This window comes from Amblyomma americanum, chromosome 1 (genome assembly GCF_052857255.1).
Source record: "Amblyomma americanum isolate KBUSLIRL-KWMA chromosome 1, ASM5285725v1, whole genome shotgun sequence".
Taxonomy (NCBI): domain Eukaryota; kingdom Metazoa; phylum Arthropoda; class Arachnida; order Ixodida; family Ixodidae; genus Amblyomma; species Amblyomma americanum.
Genome location: NC_135497.1, coordinates 307,213,512 through 307,233,250, shown reverse-complemented (window position 1 = coordinate 307,233,250; position 19,739 = coordinate 307,213,512). Strand labels below are relative to the sequence as shown.

At 44.9% G+C, this 19,739-nt stretch overlaps 1 protein-coding gene across 1 annotated transcript in view; it reads right to left on the bottom strand.

The window, feature by feature from the left end:
- The window catches only part of SPARC (secreted protein, acidic, cysteine-rich), a 39,224-nt gene that overhangs the window by 3,769 nt on the left and 15,716 nt on the right, over positions 1-19,739 (bottom strand). The window contains exons 2-6 of the mRNA XM_077649675.1: positions 12,309-12,378; positions 6,246-6,369; positions 4,145-4,292; positions 2,717-2,856; positions 600-810 (exon numbers count right to left, since the gene is read on the bottom strand). Coding sequence (XP_077505801.1) covers positions 600-810; positions 2,717-2,856; positions 4,145-4,292; positions 6,246-6,369; positions 12,309-12,368 — 683 coding nt within the window. The 5' untranslated portion in view covers positions 12,369-12,378. The remainder of the gene's footprint in view (positions 1-599; positions 811-2,716; positions 2,857-4,144; positions 4,293-6,245; positions 6,370-12,308; positions 12,379-19,739) is intronic.

Sequence of the window (19,739 nt, the reverse complement as noted above, 5' to 3'; positions counted from 1 at the left end):
CTCCCAGAGCAAAGAAGCAAAAGCTGCATTGAACCCCACATCTGAACAAAACACCACTCACTCTCTGTCCCCACCTGAATTACATGACCACAGATGGTGCATTCTTGAAAGTAATGGCACATATTCTTAGCTGCTCCCTAACCTATATGGCCAAAGTTCACTTAGATCACTTTCTCATTGGCCTGCAGGTGAACACAGAAGTACCTGATTGTGACCTACAACAACCAGAGAAAGCGTGGATGGAGAACCCCATAAGGCCCAGGAAAGGTTCTGAGCTCAAACAGCTGTCACTGTGAGAGGCAAATGCGATTTTGTAACATTTTCTTCTTGCAAGTGCACTACATTTACACCATTTAGTAAATATTCAATGTATCCCCTACAAAAAAAACTGCATGTGGTCCACTCTTTCCACTGGCGGGAGTAACCGAAAGAAACTTGGGATTGTGCAAATTCTGAAAAAAAAACCTGATTAATATCCAATTTCCAGCTCAAAAATTCAGTGCCTGATTCTTACTTCCTGAATTTTGAAAAACCCCAAAAACCGATTGGCTTAATCATATATTAATCATATGTACTGCAACAGCACACTCGCATCTCACCGGTCATGCGGGTGGCTATCAAGTTCGCAGAACTTCCAGATGACAGCGTTGACCCACTGGCGGCTCTGCAGATTCTCCGCTTCTTCCTCAAGTTTCTTGTAGGGCTCATTCAGCTCGTGCCTCCTGGCCAGATCTTGCATCACGTTGAAGAGCCACTCACGCATGCGACGTGGGAAGTCTTCCATTTCTTCGTCTAAGCACTTGGGCAGTTCTGCAGAGAGCAAGTAGTGCAAGCTTTTTGCCATCTCTAAACCGTGTATGCAAATGAAACTTTATAGCTAACTCGCACTGTGCAGTACTAGTAGCACAAAAAAGTGATTTTGCAGCTTTCACATACAGCTGTTGCAGGTGCTCACCACTTTTTTATTTGTTGGTATCTTCTCATGTAACTGACTATCGCCTCTGAGAATCAGTAAGCACAACGCAGATGCCAGTTCTCTCTTTTCATGAAGAGCTGGCTGTGCAGTTCCGGCCACAATACTACAGGGTATGCTTTGGCGATGCAGAATAAGTGAGAAAGTTTCAAACGCCGAAGCGTGCTCCATAATATTTTTTTCCACGTTGGTACATGTTAAACAGCATTTAATTCCACATTCTTTGAATAACCGCTCACTTGAATAGCATTTTATGATTAAATGTTTGGCTGAGATATATTCTTAGTTACCATAAAGAGAAACTTTTGCTAGATATATGGTGCCTAATGGGATTTCAGAGTACATATTACTTTTTCCAAACCAGAATGGCATTAAACAGGCAGACTTTTTCCATCACACTATATACAGACCTGGAAATTCTATTCCACTGTGCGGCTGCCAAACAACTTGTGTTAAACCATAATCATTTAAACCCGCCTCAGTGGCTATAGCATTTGGCTGTTGAGCACTACTTCATGGGTTTGATTTCAGCTGCCCTGGCTACATCTCAATGGAGGTTAAGCACAACAAATGCCTGCCTAACGAGGTTTCAGTTCACGTGATCAAAGTTAACCCAGAGCTCTCCACTGCAGCATGCCTCATAGCCTACAGTGTTCCTGTGGCTGGTGAGAATATATGTACTATTAACCAAGGTGCATAAGTATTTATCATTTTCATGCATAAATTAAACCATATTTTTACACAGTATACTGACATAAATTCAATCTATTTATAGTTCAATCATGTATCATGGTTCCACACAATGTATGTACATTTTCTGCCTTCCTTTTTATGCGATAGCATACACAGCTTGTTGGGTCGAAAAGCCGTCACCGTGACCTAGGATTGATAGGAAGGCCTTAGAAATATGATGGAAATATTCCCAGAAGTTTCAAATGAAAAAAGAAGTTCGCCAGCATTGGGGTTCAAACCCAGGCCCTCTGTGGGCCAGGCGGGCACATAACGCATATGCCACAAAGGGTCGTTGGTTCAAGCGTGCCGGAGGGGCACCTACTCTTAAGGCTATGCTTAAGCGTCCTCCTAACTTTTATTTACATTTCTGATAATCAACCAATCAGATGGTCCTATGAGGACTGAACTACTGAAAACCAGCTTTATGATGCCAATGCATGGTTCTGCTCTTTGACATGATGCAGCAGGACATTTTGGCCTACAAGAGCCTTGGAAAATGAAAAGAATGCCCCATGAATCATAACTGTCTGCTTTCACAGTTAGCAAAATGTATTGGCATACACATGAACAGGTAAAAAAATAAAAGCTTCAACTGATAACAGGACTCAATGGGCAATATGAAGAATGCTTGTAAATCATTCTGTTAATATCACATTAACAGGTCACTCGCAAAATTCACTGAGGTATACACATACAGAACAATATGAACCCCAGCTGGCCACATCTGTTGAACTTTGGAGGCCTTTTGCCTAAAAGTGTTATTAAACGACCACTCCTATTACCAAATACAAGCAATATCTCAGCTGTACATTAAAAAGTACTAGTGCTTTCATGACCACAGATATTTACACACTTTTTCTGATACAATTCTGCGATATTTGTAGTGGTATGCCCTCCCAAACAACCTACTACTGATTTACCAGCAGCAACAGCAGCGTATGTGCTGCACCACACACTGTTGGAATACTATATGTTTCAGAACACATCTTCACTGACACTAGAAGTCCATACCTCTGCAGGCTCCATAATAATCAATGTGGACATGCTCGTACTTTTCGCCCTTACAGCCTTCTTTTTCATCCTCACACAGGCACCGCATTTGGTACAGCTCACAGTCACTCTCCCATGTCTGGTTGTGGTTGCTTGCACACCTGAAATGAGGTAATCGAAAAATCCTGTTACAAACTCTTGTCAATTGGTTCCTGCAGAAACAGAGAAATCAGTTATATGAAACCGCCAGCATACACTGCACTGATAACAAGAGAATGGTTTTGCAGCCAAAAGTAAAATATGTACTGGAAACTAGATAAACAGCTGCATAAAGAAGTAATAATATGATAAAATTAAATAAGTTGGCTGCTTTACACAAACCAGCATTGACGTGTCAGCCGCAATCAAAGCTTGCACTCTAGTGTCCAAGACTGCCCAAAATATAAGAATGTGCACATGCGTATAGGCATTGTTAGTGAACCAGGAATATAAGACAATGTAACTGAGAAGGTGAGTTTGCAAAAAAAAAAAATTTACTGAGCACTCTGGAAAAATACTTTTAAAATGCTTACAAAGCACCTGCAGCCAATTACCATTTAGATGTTGTCAATTTTGGCCTTTCCTTTGGCAGCTGCTGTTTTGCTACACTGAAGGACAAGAGTCCAAAGTTTGCTTAAGACTGCTTACAACCATCATACTCTTGAAAAAAACTGTTATTGCATAAAAAATGCTTAGTCAGACATGTGAGACCACCCACAATACATTGCATCGCCAAGTTAAAAAAACAGCTCCATGAAGACATGAAGTTCCATAGCGCACAAGGAAGGGACACAACACAAGCACTAATTTCCACTAAACGATTTTCCATCCCCACTTTTTCCATTGCCACAGCTTCAATTATCTCTCTCGTTTTTTGATTGACATCTTTGCCTATCACCGAATATTCTTTAAACTAAAGTGCGCACTTGTGAACACAGCAGTGACGAGCCAAATTACCAGACCCCTCATCTCTAACATTTCTGTGGCGTTCACTGAGGCACTTATTTAGGCAACGCCCTGTCGTTATGACATTATCACAAGTCGCATGTTTCTCTTACAGTTGCATACACTACATTAGAGTGCAGTAAAAAAAAAAGTGTTGCAGCCACCAGGCTTAATTAGAGTAAAGTATCGATATGTTTAAGGTACAGATGCTGCAGGTTTTATCAAATGCACAATGACTGCAACTTTTGCCACGCATGAATCAGTGTCATATACAGTAAAATGCTGCCATAAACTGCCATACACACATATTATCATAGCTTCATTCCACAAATGGGCAGCTGACTTACTTGAACACTAAGATGATTTACTGGTGCAGGACAAGCAGTTGGTGATACGGCACCAATCAGTAAACGCTAGTCCCAAACCAACCATGAGCATACAGTGGCATAAAACAAAGTCCCAAACACAACACTACTTTCACTTGCCTTTCTCCTGGGGTCAGCCTCCGGCTGGCACTTCGAGACACACTCGCATGTAGCTGTCAAGTCCTCATTAATGATGCACTCCCTGCCTGGGCCACACCGAACCTTGCTGCAGGGATCCTTCAGGACACCTGCAACCATATGCAGGGACCACAAGTTGAAACTATAAAACCAAGCATCCTGCACGCATGCCATCAGAGTCCAAAGGCTCAAGGATTGTTGGTGCACTCATTTTATTTCTGCAGGATTATATTTTTCAATTTTCAAAGAAATGTCCTTCGTTCATGATATACCCAGTTACCATCAGAACTGTTATGTATAAATCCACAGTTCTTTGCTGGAGTTACACATATTATTTCTGTCATTGCAGTGACAGTTTCTTTGCACGATTGCTGGAAGTACCTCCAGAAATAATGTTAAAAATACATTAATAATAATATGCGTTTTTTCTGTTACATAGGGCAAAAAACCAGGTGGTGCATTGCCACTTGTGGTAAGTGGCCGACTTGAATTATTAATCACGTTTAAAATATGAACAAAAATAAGCATGTAAAAGAACACAAATAGGTCACACAACATTATTATGTTTCAGTGCAGCTTACTAAATACATATAAATCCAGAATTCAAGAAAAATTTTTCAAAGCCCCTCTGTTGCAGTAAAAAAAGTGCTGAGCAAAGTTCGTACAGAACATTTGGCTTAAAGGGACACTGAGGAGAAATTGAAGTTGGCTTGTATCCATAGAATACCAGCTCCTGATCACAAAAACACCACTCTTCCTGAAAACAAAGCTCTTGTAATGTAGAAAATAGCAAGAACCAAAATACAGGTATCGCCGCCACAGGCCAATCTCGCAAGTACAAGCGTGATGACTTCCTAGGACAAGAGGCGCCACCATGGAGGAATTTTCCTTACTTCATGGATGTCACGAATCTCTGAGGCTTGCAAAGGAAGGTAGCGCACCGCACCGCTGCCTGCCAGAAATCACGGAGTCTGCGTTTACGTCACGTTCACGTCACTCCTTTCTGTGTCGTCATAAGAGTTCTCCATGTCGTCATAAGAGTTCTCAAGTTTGAATCGGAGCGGCGGGAAAAAATTTTTCAACTTCGAATCCAAATTTCTTTGAAATAAATGCATCTTTCGCTCCCGGACAAGCGTCAACAAAGCCATGAAATGCCGAACTATCAGATATTGCTAACAAAAAAATTTTGATAGGGTTCTCCTCAGTGTCCCTTTAAAATTCAAGGAGAATTCCAGGATTTCAAGGATACAAAAGGGCTACAGACAAGGAGAGCAAGAAATATTTTTTGGATCACAGAGATTAGGAATCCTTTGACTCTTGCTTAGCTCTGACTACCCTCTCCATGGCTACCATCTCTGCTTTCTATTCTGTGGCCTTCCGACAGAAACTGTTAGCCTTGACAAGGAGAGTTATTGAGCAGACAATGGTAGGGAAGTGAAGGGCTCATTATGACATAAATATGAAGGAAGCCAAATAACAGTCACCGGAGCCAAGGAAACATAATGGGGGATGTTTTCTTTTTTCAATTCATGGTGTTGATTAATGGGAAATTAGTAGTGTAATCATTCTTAACTGAAAGGTAATGGATTCAAAAGTAGAGGAAAAAAGAACCACATGTTACCAGTGGGATCTAAATCCACGACCTCCATAAGGCATGTATGGTGCTCTATCAACTGAGCTGTGGCGGCAGCGGCTGTCCAACCTTCTACTTTTGAGTGTAGTTGTGTTGCATATTACCAAACCTTGAGAGTATTCACCAGCACCACTCTCGTGTATAGCAGTGGACGTCTGATATCCTCTAATACCGCAAAAGCCACGTGGAATGAGATCGAACGGTGAGGGCAGCCACTAAGAGAGAATTCGAATTTAAGAAGTGCATCAAAATTTAAAGAGTTTGAAGGGCTCTTAAAACATTTTTTTCAAAATTCAATGGTATTCAAGGATTTCAAGGGCCTGTGCAAACCCCGGAGCTGAGTCACCCTGGGAGTACTCTGCACAGTCAATGCTTGATGAGCAATCAATTTTGCAGCAAGCAACTAGCAACAAACCAAAGTTGTCCTTACGTTCAGCATCCAGTTCTGCACTCTTGTCTTTCAAGATGCTGGCTTTCTCGTCTTCAGCAGCAATGTCAACTGCATCCTTGGCCTTCTTTGTATGGTGCTTCTTCCCATGCTTAGACCCATGGTGCTGCAAGGAACAGAAACGAAATTTTTTTTGCATACTCACTCACTCATCACGAGTCACTGGATTCCTAAGCTGGTTCTCTATGTGAGCCGAGTTCTCCACTTGGGAGCCTTAATGTCCCTTATGTACTGATCTCACTGGGAACACAGTTGAGTGTTTTTTATGTGCCCCTGTGAGAAATTAACAAAATTATAGCTACAGGAGGTATAAAAATATTTGTTTTCCTCTAAGTGGTTCCTGTCATTGCCACTCTGACAGCAGTAGTGGCAGTCAGAATATAAACAAAAAGCAATGAAAAAAGTGATGCAGTGCCCTGATCTTACCACAGAGCCAATCCACAACACCCAACTAGTGCAACAAGCTCAAAATGCCATAGATACAACATCTACCAGTGATGAAGATGAACAATAAGAGGAATCCTGAGTGTGTCAACTACGCACTTTTTTGTTCCCCAGAAATGCCAGTGTTAATGAAAACGTGAGCTATTCAGAATTGCAGACACTTCTACGAGACATTGAGGACACACGTAAAAAAAAGTTTAGGGACGATTACTTCAATTAATAATGTGATGGCATTATTCTTTCACTTGCCAATCTGTTCCGACTCTGATTTCATTGTTTTTCACTTACCCGTCTATTCTATTTCTGATTCTATTCAAATTCCAATTTCTCATTAGCACCCACAAGCCTCATTTTTGCACGGATAGTTTTTGGGAGGCTTTCTATTGCACGTAGACCTGTTGCTGTCTGCGAAATTCGTCTTTTCCTTTTTACTCTCCCCATTTTGTCACCAATGGTTGTTTGTTAATTCCGGCTAACCGCACACTACGGTTTGTTAACTGTATTATTGTTCAGCCCCAGAGTACATATTTAAAACCAATAATGACCTCCTTGAGTGTTTCAGTTTGTGGTGCAGCGGTAAGAGTGCTCGCTTCATGCTGTGTGGCCCCAGGTTTGAATATCACTTGTGTTCATTGATGAGTGGGATTTCGATGACAATGCATAATTATAAGCGCACGTGTGCACTGTGTCCATTAATGGCAATACTTGCCCGCCGTGGGTCCTGGAAGTACAAGAAAACTGTTTTTTCTTTCTTCAAAAAATTTCCCTGTGGGCGCACTAATGTGCTGCTGAGCGAGCACACTGCTTAGTAAGCAGGAAACTACACACGTCACATTGATAGATTGCGACAAGGCCTCATACCAATACAGGTGCAATGTGCAGCGGTTGAGCGATGTGCCACTGCCCTGGCAGGTGGCTGTTTCAAACACAGCCACTGGTGGGGCTGACCCAGGTTGCCTTTACCAAGCAATGCAGAGAAGGAATAGCTCCCGCAAGCCTCATTTTTTTCTCAGAAATTTTGGGACGCTACCTACTTTGCACATAGGCCTGCTGTTGTCCAAGTCATTTTCTTCTTAGTCATTTTCACTTTTGCTTGTACCGAGTCTCCCACTCTCTCCTACAAGTGGCAAGGGGAGGGGGATGGCTGGCTGGTGGCGAGTGGGAAATCCTCCTAAACAGCACCTGCCACCTGCTACAGTTGGCAGGTGCAGGCTTCACACAGACATCGACGGCAGACAGTTTTCACCTTCATGCCATGTCAGAGGGCTGCTGTGCTGTGCTCAGTGGCAGGGTTACCAAAGGCATAGTGTCACTACTGGAGAGAGAGGGAGACTTTTAGTGTTGCTAGTTAGTGCAGACCTTAATGTCCATCCCACTCCACTTAATGCACAGGTGCATATTCTTTTTTCCATTCAATATATTAGTTACTATTTTAATGGCACTAGCATGCATTGAAAATATGCAGTGATGCAAATTGTTCACATACTCTGTGTGGTATTCTGAAAAAGAGCAGGCAATGTGGCAAGGCTCCTTAGCACTAAGAGCAAATAGATGCATCAGTTTACTTCAAAACCTGAAGAGCAAAATACTCGTAGCATTCCACAGCCGCCTTCCTGATGGACCTTTAAAAAAACTACAACAAAGTTTAAATCCCTGAGATACATGTGTCAAAGTATACGTTCTGTTCTGATCTGATCTCGATCAATCATTAAACTGTAATGGTGCTTCCTGCACTGAATAATGCAATGCATACAACAAAATATGAGCCGCGGTTTTATCTTTGTGTGCTGATAGCATGAAACAAACAGTACTGCTAGCAGTTGCCTAGAGCATGCAAACGTATATTTTGTGCCACACTAACCTGATTTGATTTAATTAATGAACTTTTAAGCTATTTTAACCCACAATGGTTTGTGGTTATAGTGTCTGGCTACTGAGCCCGAAGTCGCAGGATCAAATATGCCGGTCGTGGAGGCTGCATTTCGATAGAAGCAAAATGCAAAAATGGCCGTGTGCCCCGAGAAATCAGTGCACACTAATGAATCCCATATGAGTGAAAAAATTTACAATCCAATTCGCTTCCCACCATGTACTGTAGCTGAACCTGCCTGATGCAGAATGCATTTCGTTCAGGTGAAATCATAGCTAGACTTACAGATAGCACACCTAAGCACGGTGCTTGCTCATACCATTCTTAAACAAACTAAACCTGTCTAGCTGGTATCGATAGATCACTGTGTGACAAAGGAGATACTTTTATAATCTAGAAAAAAAAATGAAAAGCAAGTGTTGCAACATCAGCTGTTTTCACAAGCAAACTGTGACACCAAGAGTTTTTGGCACGTGGGTCCCTGAGGCCACGCTTGGACAGTCTACATTAAGGCTACACAAGGTTGCCTCAATGTCGCATTCCTTTGTAAGGGAATTCAACATTGCGGCACCCTAGGCTAATGTTGGGCTATATTAGGCTACACCACCCCCTGGTGATCACGGAGACCCTTTTGGTTATCGTCACCAGTTTGAATGGGATGCTGGAAATTTTCAAGTCCAATGTTCTCAGTAATAAATGCGTCTTTTTCTGCTTCCCTGCAGTTGGCCCCCGAGGTGGGTCCAATTGCTCCCATTTGGCTCCCAACTGAGATCAAACTATGACCCGTTGGTTTGCAAATGGAACCAGTTACTCCCAATTTAGGCCAGTTAATCTCAGTTCAATTCACGGTTGAAGATTCTCACCTGGGAATTACTCTTGAACAAATATCAACATAGCCAGAAAGATCAATAGAACCAACTTTTACTAAGAAAAAAAATTGCGTGGAGTTATCCTCACACCGCAAACGAGAATTGCCCTTTAAGGGAGTATAAAGGAAGTAAATAGTTCTCTAGTGCACTGCCTTTTAGGGGCGGGGTACATTGCTCAAGTCCTGTGGTGGATTTTGATCACTAAATATACAGAATGCTTACTGTTGGCAACTGATGCATATTCTGACTGATGCATAGTAACTGGTGCAGGCAGAGGTTCTTTTATTTTTATTCTTTTTTATGCCTCACCATAATATATGATGCAAATAGCAATGAAAGGAGACTTAAACGCAGCACCAGAGGTCTTGAAGATAACAAGATTGAAAGCTCGTAAAATCTTAGTAACCTCAGTTAAAATCTTAGTAATTGCATGAACTTCACATGTCTTGAAGAGGAGATCTACTTCCATTGCCAACCATAAGTATTCTGTATTTTTAGTGATGGATATCTACCCCAGGGCTTGGGTAACATACCCTGCCCCTATAAGGGAGAGTGCTTGAGGACCATTTACTCCCTTTTTACTCCTTTATAGGGTAATTCGTGTTCAGTTCAATGTCGCAGTCGGAAACGAGCCACCGAGCGAGAAAAAAAATTGAGGCAAAGACAAAAAATTATTTTGGGACTAAGGAGAATATTTAAGAAAAAAAAGAGTCCCGGCCCGTGCCACAGGGTATAACGAGGCAAGGACATAGATTATACTGGAACTAAAAAAAAAAAACGAGAACAGGAGAAGAGAAGAAGCAAGTGTGCCATGCCGTTCTGTTATTACTAGCACATATATTTAATTAGCCCGCCAAAAACACCCAAGTTTAATAAGTGGCTTAATTACGCCTTTTTACACAGAGAAGATATAAGTTTACAGACATGACAATTATGGTCCGGCTCTAAGCTGCATTTCTTCTATTTATTATGAGAGTTGAAAGTGCGCCCACTTTTTTGCAAATTTGAGATTTTTTTTTGCTCAGGACCTGCTGAACAGGAAACACTGGAGAGCAGCCCCTTAAATGCGTTCTGCATTAGTAATCCTGAGCACTCCACTATGGCATCCCTTACAACCCACATGCTGCTTCGAAGCCACCCACGATGACATTAAATTGGGACGCCATAGTGGAGGGCTCCGGATTAGTTTAGACCAGGTGAGGTTGCATAATGTGAACTGACATCGCATAGCACACTGGCGTTTTCGCATTTGGCCTCCATCGAAATGCGGCCACCGAGGCCGGGACTCGATCCCGCGACTTTGGGATAAGCAGCCAAACGCCAAATTTAACATTGAGCCTCTGGCTGGGGCGGAAAAGCCACTCATATGGTTCACAAAAAGTTTCAATCGCACTGTTGTAAAGCACCAGAAGAAACCATAAATGGCGCAGCTTTTGGAACAGTACCCTTGTCGTGTAAACTCCTTCCGCTTTGAGGTCAAATCACGCGAAACTCGAAATTCCCCCAACAAGGGCGCATGCTTGAACACCCCGCGCGCTTATCACTGACGCTATCTCGCACTGACGTTATTGCGGCCGCCACACACCGACACTAGGAGCATGGGTGCAAGCATTTGCGTGTTCCTAGTCCGTTAATAGCCACCTGCTCCAACATGCATCGAAGAGGCTACGCCCAGTGCTTCATGCATGGCGCCCGTGCAGTACATATGAAGTTCTTCTTTCGCGCAGCCGCAGTTGCTATCACCGCGCGCGGGCGGCCGCGATCTTCCCTTCCTCTGGCACTTCGTGCGCTTGTATAATCCAAAGCTTGGACAAAACCTCCAAAACAACCTTAATAAAATCGCGCCATTGGTGCATGGCTTCATATATGTTCGATAAGTTTCTAATTTAAACGTTTTGCACGCTTCTGGCGGTAAATTACAAGTTCATTAATTCAGCGTAAACTGTAGCTCAGGAATGATGTGAAATAAAGACCCAATAAACGCCCGCTTTCTCTGCGCACACGGCAGGAAGATTGATTGCTGTACTGAACGGCGACGGGTGCTGCGACACGCGGTAAACATGGCGCCCCAGGCGTTAATGTGTGGAGATCGCAAACTGTACAGACAGCTGGCAGTCGCTCCGTACTACCTGGTAGCTTAACGCATCAGTGCATGGTTTAATTCCATCTAATAAGTGAGACGATGACGCCTTAAGATTTCAATGGTGAAGTGCATGCAAGGACGTCAAAAGTCTGAGTACTCGCGCGCGTGCACGCGCCTTCAGCAGCTCAAGGATAGGGCGAGAGAAGCTGGAGAGGTGGATGCAGGAGAGGATAGAACGTTCCTTCCCCACATGGGTACCAAAAAACGGTATCACTGCGGTCAGCCCAGGAAGTCGTCAAGAGGAATTCAGCCACGCTTATATGTGCAATTGCGAAGGGTGTAACCCAAATGTTTCGCAGCACAGCAAAAACGCCTGCAGACTGTCGGGGTTGTAGAGAAGTTACCATGCAGAGGCGTGAACAGAGTAAATGAAGCGTAACCAAATCACTACGCACATCTCGTGTTTCATGTCACAAAGACATATTCATGGCAGCCACGACAAACAGCCCAAGCGCGGGCTTTTCGAACAATGCTATCAAACGATTCTTGCGTGCTTTCCTCTTTACTCGGAAAAGTACAAAAATAGTGCAAGGTATCGGGTGTTTGGGCTTTATGATTTGATGTTTTTGGAGCCTCTAATGCAGTTAAGCTGGATTCACTGCCCTTAATCAGTGACACTTAAAATAATTTTCTACTCAAACGAGGCAACTTCATTACACGCACACGTGCAGTTACCACGTGGTAACTGCATTTGCTGCGCGCAACGGACCATCACACACCTTTTTTGCCTCCGCTGCCAGGACAAGTCCCAGAAGCAGCAGGATAACGAATGCCTTCATCTTCTGACCCCTGCAAAGAAGTGTAACAAATTGTCAGTGATCACTGGCAAAGCAAACATTTGAGGTATCAGAAACTTGAGAAAAAGCGGCCCGGTATGCTTTTTCTGCCCGCTTTTTCTGCAATTTTTTGTCCAGTAATTCTGGAAAAAAGACCTAAACAAACTGGCGAAGGCGGTGAACAGTTTGAAATATACTAGCGCTTGGATAATCTTGCCTGGGCACAAACGACGATGCAGCCGAGCTGAACTCTGATGAGCGGGCTGTTCCGTTGACGGCCTGCGCCCGAACAGTGGCCAACCGTGCCGGATGAAATCTATTTAACCACGAGTATTTAAGCACGCATACGCACAGGAAGCCACCCAGACTATCTACAAACGGCCGCAGCCCGGTTCTTTTTAGCTCAAGACGGGTTCCGGTTTGTTTTTCCCGATCTTCGTTTGGCTGCGTTGGCGATTTTTGATGGTCGGACGGATCAGCGAAAGCCGCTGCCGCCGCTACGTGTTTACACTGTGCGCTCACGAAAAACAAACCCGCCCCCAGAAAGTGCCTGCCTCAGCGGAAGCCGCGGCGGGGAGAGGGCAGAGCGGAAAAATTTTGCTCAGCCGTCAGCCCCGCTGAATCCAGAGCACAGCTGAGCGGCTGTGGCGACGGGACTCTCTATATTTAGGCGGATGACCGCCTGACGAGCTCTGGAGCGTCGGTTCAAGCGGCGCCCCGCGGTTTCGATGCGCCATCACCGCCGTCCCTCTTTGAACATCGGCGCTTCCTCACTCCCCTCCCCCTGCGGCATCTTCCATCGGCACATCCGGGCCGCGCAAGGGGCATCTGTCCCGCGACATGATACAGCCCTGCCCGGGCGTCCAGCGAACGCAGCAGTCGCCCTTCAAGCGCTGAGCGAACGCAGATTCAGATTTGCGCGTCGCGTATCGCAGAAGGAAAAAAAAAAAAAAGAAAAGAGGCCGCGCGTTCGCGACGCCCGCGCATCGCGCCCCGATCGCCTTGGGCCGCCGTCCAGGCACAGTCTGGTACACTGGCCATCCGAAACCACTGCCGTTGGACGACGCCCACGGCGCTGCCGCTGAGCTTGTCGGCGTTTGAACGCCGTTCCATTTTAGATCCGTGTCCTCGCGGAGTCGCGACACCGCGATTGCGCGCGCTGATAAGCAAGACGCGCGCGTGCTTTCACCCGCCGCCTCCTGGTGTGTCCGCCGAACAGCAACCCCTTCCACTTCGTCGTGATGAGCCGCATATCCACTGCCTCGTGAAGGCGGAGCCCTCGCTGTGTTCACGAGCACGCCGAATAGAGGGCATGCTGTTGCTCCAACAATCCAGTTCAGTACATAATTCTCCCTACTGTACCTGTTATGCAGTAATTAATATAACGGACAATGAAAGAAGAAACCGCGCCATTTCCCCTCGCGCATCCGCAAGCCACTTTACACTGGCACCCCTCACGGCTCCTACCTAGAATTTTTTTGTCTCAAATGTTTTCTCAAAACGCATCCCTTATCTTCCAGCAGCCCCCAAAATTTGAACCCGACGGACAATTTGGGGAGCATAACTCCCGATGGGTTTACCTGTAATAGAGTGCAAAGGCTATCTATCCATTAGAGTCAAACTGGAAGCCGAATAGCTTATGCGACCCAAAACACACACACTTTTGCGCTTAACCCTTCACATATGCGACAGAGGGGCAGGACTCATGTTTTGCATAAGCTCGAACGATATCTTACATATAAATTTCAGTTCACCTATGATTCCATCATTTCCCGTCCTCACCAATTTCCCCATCTATTCCTGTTAATTCCACGCATCACTCCATCCGTTCGCGTTTTGTTCCACGACGCGTGGATTTAGGGGCAACTCACGGAGAGGCGTTTCTGTTTGCACAATGCATCTCTCGAACTTTCGTGGTCCAATAAAATGGGGACCCATGCCGTTTTCCCATCGAAAATTTCTCGCTCGAAGCGGGGGGTGGAGGGCACAGCAGCACGCATAAACGGCCTTTCCTTCGCAGCGTTTGCTGTTCCGAGCCCGTAGCCTCCACGGTTTCGCGCAGTCGTCGGAGTCCCGCGCGCATCCCCATCACTTCAGCGTCTTCGAGTACCCAGTGCGCGGAGGCCATGGGCCCCAAAATGTGCCGCGGGTCAGCCCGCAAACGTGCGACTCAACAGGACCTCGACAGGACATGCCTGCGAAGCGGAGCAGGTCGAGACAGGACCAAACACACGACCCACCAACTCATCGTAATCATCATCAACCGCCGTTAAAGCCGTTACGGATAGCGTCATCATTTTGTCAATCATTTCGCGAGCCAGCTGGCGCTGATCATTCCCCTTACCACATGGGTTAACGCCCGAAATTTTTTGCTAATTTTTCAGAGTTGTCGCGGCTCCATTCCGCGATGTCGCGGACACTAAAACTTGCGAAATAACCGGGATAAACTTTTCGAGACGGCCGGACCTTCTGCAGAACCTGTCGGATCCATCAAGAACACTGATCGGTATTCGTTCCTATACCAACTGCACAGAACGTTTCCAGTCAAATGAGGTTAACAGAGCGTTCGAAACAGCAGTGATAACAGGTTTGTGAAATGATGCATGTATGGAGGGGGTCATTATAGAGAGTTTTAGCACATCTAGACAGCCGGACGGCAAATAGGGTAATGTATTGTCATTGCAGCCATTGCCAGGCTTTTGTCCAGCCTGGCAATGGCTACCGTACTAACCGCACGGCAAATGTGCAGCGACAGCAGCGCGTTGCCGTATTTGCTGCACGGCTGTCCGGCTACGCTAAAACTTTGTTATATCGTGTTTACCGTACAGCGGTGCTAAATTAAACTCTGTTGAGAGGTGGGCGAAAAGCAGCCCGGCGTATCAATTAGCGAGGTATCAATTAGCGAGGTAAAAACACGAATTAAACGGACTACGCTTTCGCGAGCGTTCTCCGAATGTGTCAGTGAGGCCCATCAGATAGCCACTAACTATTAATTTTACCATTATTTCGGGCATTTTAATTAAGGAGGAAAAGGTGCAATTACATGAGAACCTATTAATGCGTATTTCAGAGAATTTAGAGGTACGTGAGAAGACCTGTAGCACTTGGATATCATAATAATAATTGTTTTGGAGGGAAAGGAAATGGCGCAGTATCTGTCTCATATATCGTTGGACACCTGAACCGCGCCGTAAGGGAAGGGTAAAGGTGGGAGTGAAAGAAGAAAGGAAGAGAGAGGTGCCGTAGTGGAGGGCTCCGGAATAATTTCGACCACCTGGGGATCTTTAACGTGCACTGACATCGCACAGCACACGGGCGCCTTAGCGTTTTTCCTCCATAAAAACGCAGCCGCCGCGGTCGGGTTCGAACCCGGGAACTCCGGATCAGTAGTCGAGCGCCCTAACCACTGAGCCACCGCGGCGGGGCACTTGGATATCAGAATTCCATTTTCATGACACGGCAGCTAGCTAGTTCGCGGGACCAATTTTTCACGAACTGTACAGGCTATTCGCGAAAATTAGGCCTTTTAATAATAATAATATTAATTGGTTTTTTTGGGGAAAGGAAATGGCGCAGTATCTGTCTCATATATCGTTGGAACACCTGAACCGCGCCGTATGGGAAGGGATGAGGGAGTGAAAGAAGAAAGGAAGAAATAGGTGCCGTAGTGGAGGGCTCCGGATTAATTTCGACCACCTGGGGATCTTTAACGTGCACTGACATCGCACAGCACACGGGCGCCTTAGCGTTTTTCCTCCATAAAAGCGCAGCCGCCGCGGTCGGGTTCGAACCCGGGAACTCCGGATCAGTAGTCGAGCGCCCCTAACCACTGAGCCACCGCGGCGGGTAGGCCTTTTGCAGCACTTCCTATAATTTTGCAATCCCACGTTGCGCAAAAAAGAAACGCAGCCAACGTCGAATCCATTATTTATGCGCGCTCTTCGAAAATGTAAAGCGACAGCTGATATGCAACATTATCGGGTTTCATATTATAGCGGTCGAGCCCACCTCCCGGAAGCCTGGAACACAAGGTGCACACACCAGTGACAGTCAAGCTAATTAACAATATGAACGTCATTTCACGCGTTTCAGCGTATCGTAGAAGAGGCGCAGACAGAAGGAGGATGACGCTTAAAGGAAAGGAAAGGCGCGGTGACTGCCTCTATCGGGATAAAAATTGTCCGCGGTGAAGTTCCGCCCACATTCATTACCGCAAAACGCGACAAGAAAAAAAAAATCAGTAATGGAGGCTTTCAACAAAAAGCTAATCACAAGAATGTTGAAACCCGCCGCGGTGGCTCAGTGGTTAGGGCGCTCGGCTACTGATGCGGAGTACCCTGGTTCGAACCCGACCGCCGCGTTTCGGTGGAGGCGAAACGCTAAGGCGCCCGTGTGCTGTGCGATGTCAGTGCACGTTAAAGATCCCCAGGTGGTCGAAATTATTCCGCAGCCGTCCTCCTTTCACTCCCTCCTTTATCCCTTCCCTAACGGCGCGGTTCAGGTGTCCGCCGATATATGAGACAGATACTGTGCCATTTCCTTTCATCAAAAACCAATTATTATTATTAATGTTGAATCCTCTGCCTTGTTTAATAGAGTGAGACATCAAAACATTGCTTTAATTTACTAATGCGGTCGCTCAGCGGAGTAACACAGTATAATTCCAATATATATATATATATATATATATATATATATATATATATATATATATATATATATATATATATATATATATATATAAATTCACGACGTTTCGGCTGGAGGACCAGCCTTTTTCGAAGAGGTGGAGTAGCACAGTATTGTTCCAATATATATATATATATATATATATATATATATATATATATATATATATACATATATATATATATATATATATATATATATATATATATATATATATATATACCAAAAGTGATTTCTGGCAGCTGATTTGGTCAGTATAATATAAAATCACCAAAAATTGAAGAAACATAACAGGATTTAATTCACGACGTTTCGGCTGGAGGACCAGCCACTCCAAAAAGGCTGGTCCTCCAGCCGAAACGTCGTGAATTAAATCCTGTTATGTTTCTTCAATTTTTGATTTTATATTATACTGACCAAATCAGCTGCCAGAAATCAATTTTGGTATATATATATATATATATATATACACAACAGAATTTAATTCACGACGGTTCGGCTGGAGGACCGGTCAGCCGAAACGTCGTGAATTAAATTCTGTTATGTTTTTCAATATTTGGTGATATATATATATATATATATATATATATATATATATATATATATATATATATATATATATATATATATATATATATATGGAAAGAAAAAATGATAGGTGTAACGTTAAGAGATCGGAAGCGGGCAGAGTGGGTGAGGGAACAAACACGGGTTAATGACATCCTAGTCGAAATCAAGAGAAAGAAATGGGCTTGGGCAGGGCATGTGATGCGAAGGCAAGATAACCGCTGGTCTTTAAGGGTAACGGAGTGGGTTCCAAGAGAAAGTAAGCGTAGCAGGGGGCGGCAGAAGGTTAGATGGGCGGATGAGATTAAGAAGTTTGCAGGCAAAGGGTGGATGCAGCTGGCAAAGGATAGGGTTAATTGGAGAGACATGGGAGAGGCCTTTGCCCTGCAGTGGGTGTAGTAAGGCTGATGATGATGATATATATATATATATATATATATATATATATATATATATATATATATATATATATATATATATATATACATGGAACAATGGGCCACTGTTGCCACCTGCCGGTGAAGAGATATAGAAGAGCGAAAGAAAACCTCAGCATTTTCGATAAGAGTGAGCGCTACGGATTGAGCGAATACACGCGCGTGTGGATGAAGACTCATCATTTCGCCTGAGGCGCGAATTGAAGCTCGAGTGGTGCATACACCAGTTTTGCTCCCGACAGTATACATATAGCGCACGGTGCAAGGCATCATAGTAGAGCTCGCGAGCTTCCGCGGAGCGTGCTGAATCTGAAGACAGCGCTATATGTTGATTCAGCACGCTCTGCGGAAGCGGCCATTAAAAAAAACCCAACGATTTCTCCCGAGTTCTACTAGGATGCCTTGCATGCAGCGTGCGCGATATGTATACTGTCGGGAGCAAAAGTGGTGTATACACCACTCGAGCTTCATCTGAAGACAGCGCTATATGTTGACATTTCTTATTGTGTAAATAGTTTGTACATATTACTTCTCCCCCTATCCTCTCTTCCTGTCCCCTCACCTCTTTCATTTCATTTCTCCATTCTGCCTGCTATCCTTTATTTTTGCTGCCCCAGCTCAGGTGCTGATCAGTATCGATGGCAGATGCCGGGGCTAGCAAAAATCTTTTCCTTCCTTTTTATTATTATTTTAATAAACCACCACCACTACTACTCCTATATGTTGACCGCGGTACACTACTTTCCTATACGAAAAGAAGCCAACAGCATTTGAAAATAAAGCACAGAACATATTGCCATTGCTGCTTACTTTTGTCCGGGAGATAAAGTAATTGAGTAACCATTGCAGACGTAGGAGATAATTTCACAAAAATAGAAGAGAAGGCAACATGCCGGCGGTGGGCAAGCTGCCTTTTATTCTGCTATGTCAAATCGAACTCCACGGCTATCGTGCATGACTTTAATTACGAAGCAGAGGATTGGTCGCGGTGTGATAAACGGGTAGAGGGATCTCACGAAAGCGCCTGTGCCTGTAAATGATCTCTCTGCACAAGACATCATCCCGCATTGTCTACACCCTCAACGCCAAAAAGGCTAGACTTTTTTTTTTTAAGCGTTCAAAGCACTGCAGGAGTGAAAAAAAAAAAATCAGCCGTGTAACCTTTTCGTTGCATCACATCCACATATGCGCACTGCTCGAGTTCTTTATCAGTTCGAAGAGGCAGGTTGAGGACGTCAGCGCTTTGTGATATGTGGGGGTTGGGGCACGGTTCCGCCGAGTTAGCGGTCTCCGGGCGTGGCTTCGTCACCGCTAGGTCCTGGGAGCGCGTGCGCCTCGACGGCCCTCGCCATCTCCGGAGGCCCACGCGTCCCACGGTGTTGTGATGTAACTGGGCTTCATATTCGCGCAGCGCCTAACGATTGTCCAAGGACGCTCGGGGCGCGACGGCGAGTCCTTGAAGTGGTCCGCTTCTATGTTTTTTTTCCTTTTTTTCTCCACTTGGCCCCACAACAACGCCCACGCCAGCCGCGATAGGCGCCCGGATCGTTTCCAGCGCGAGCCAAGCGAGAAAGCTTCGTCAGTATCGCGCGGCCTTGCGCCGCATTTGCCCCGAGATACGCCGCCGGCTCCATACACATGAGGACGGACAGATCTTCCTCCGCCTCGCGCAGTGCTCACT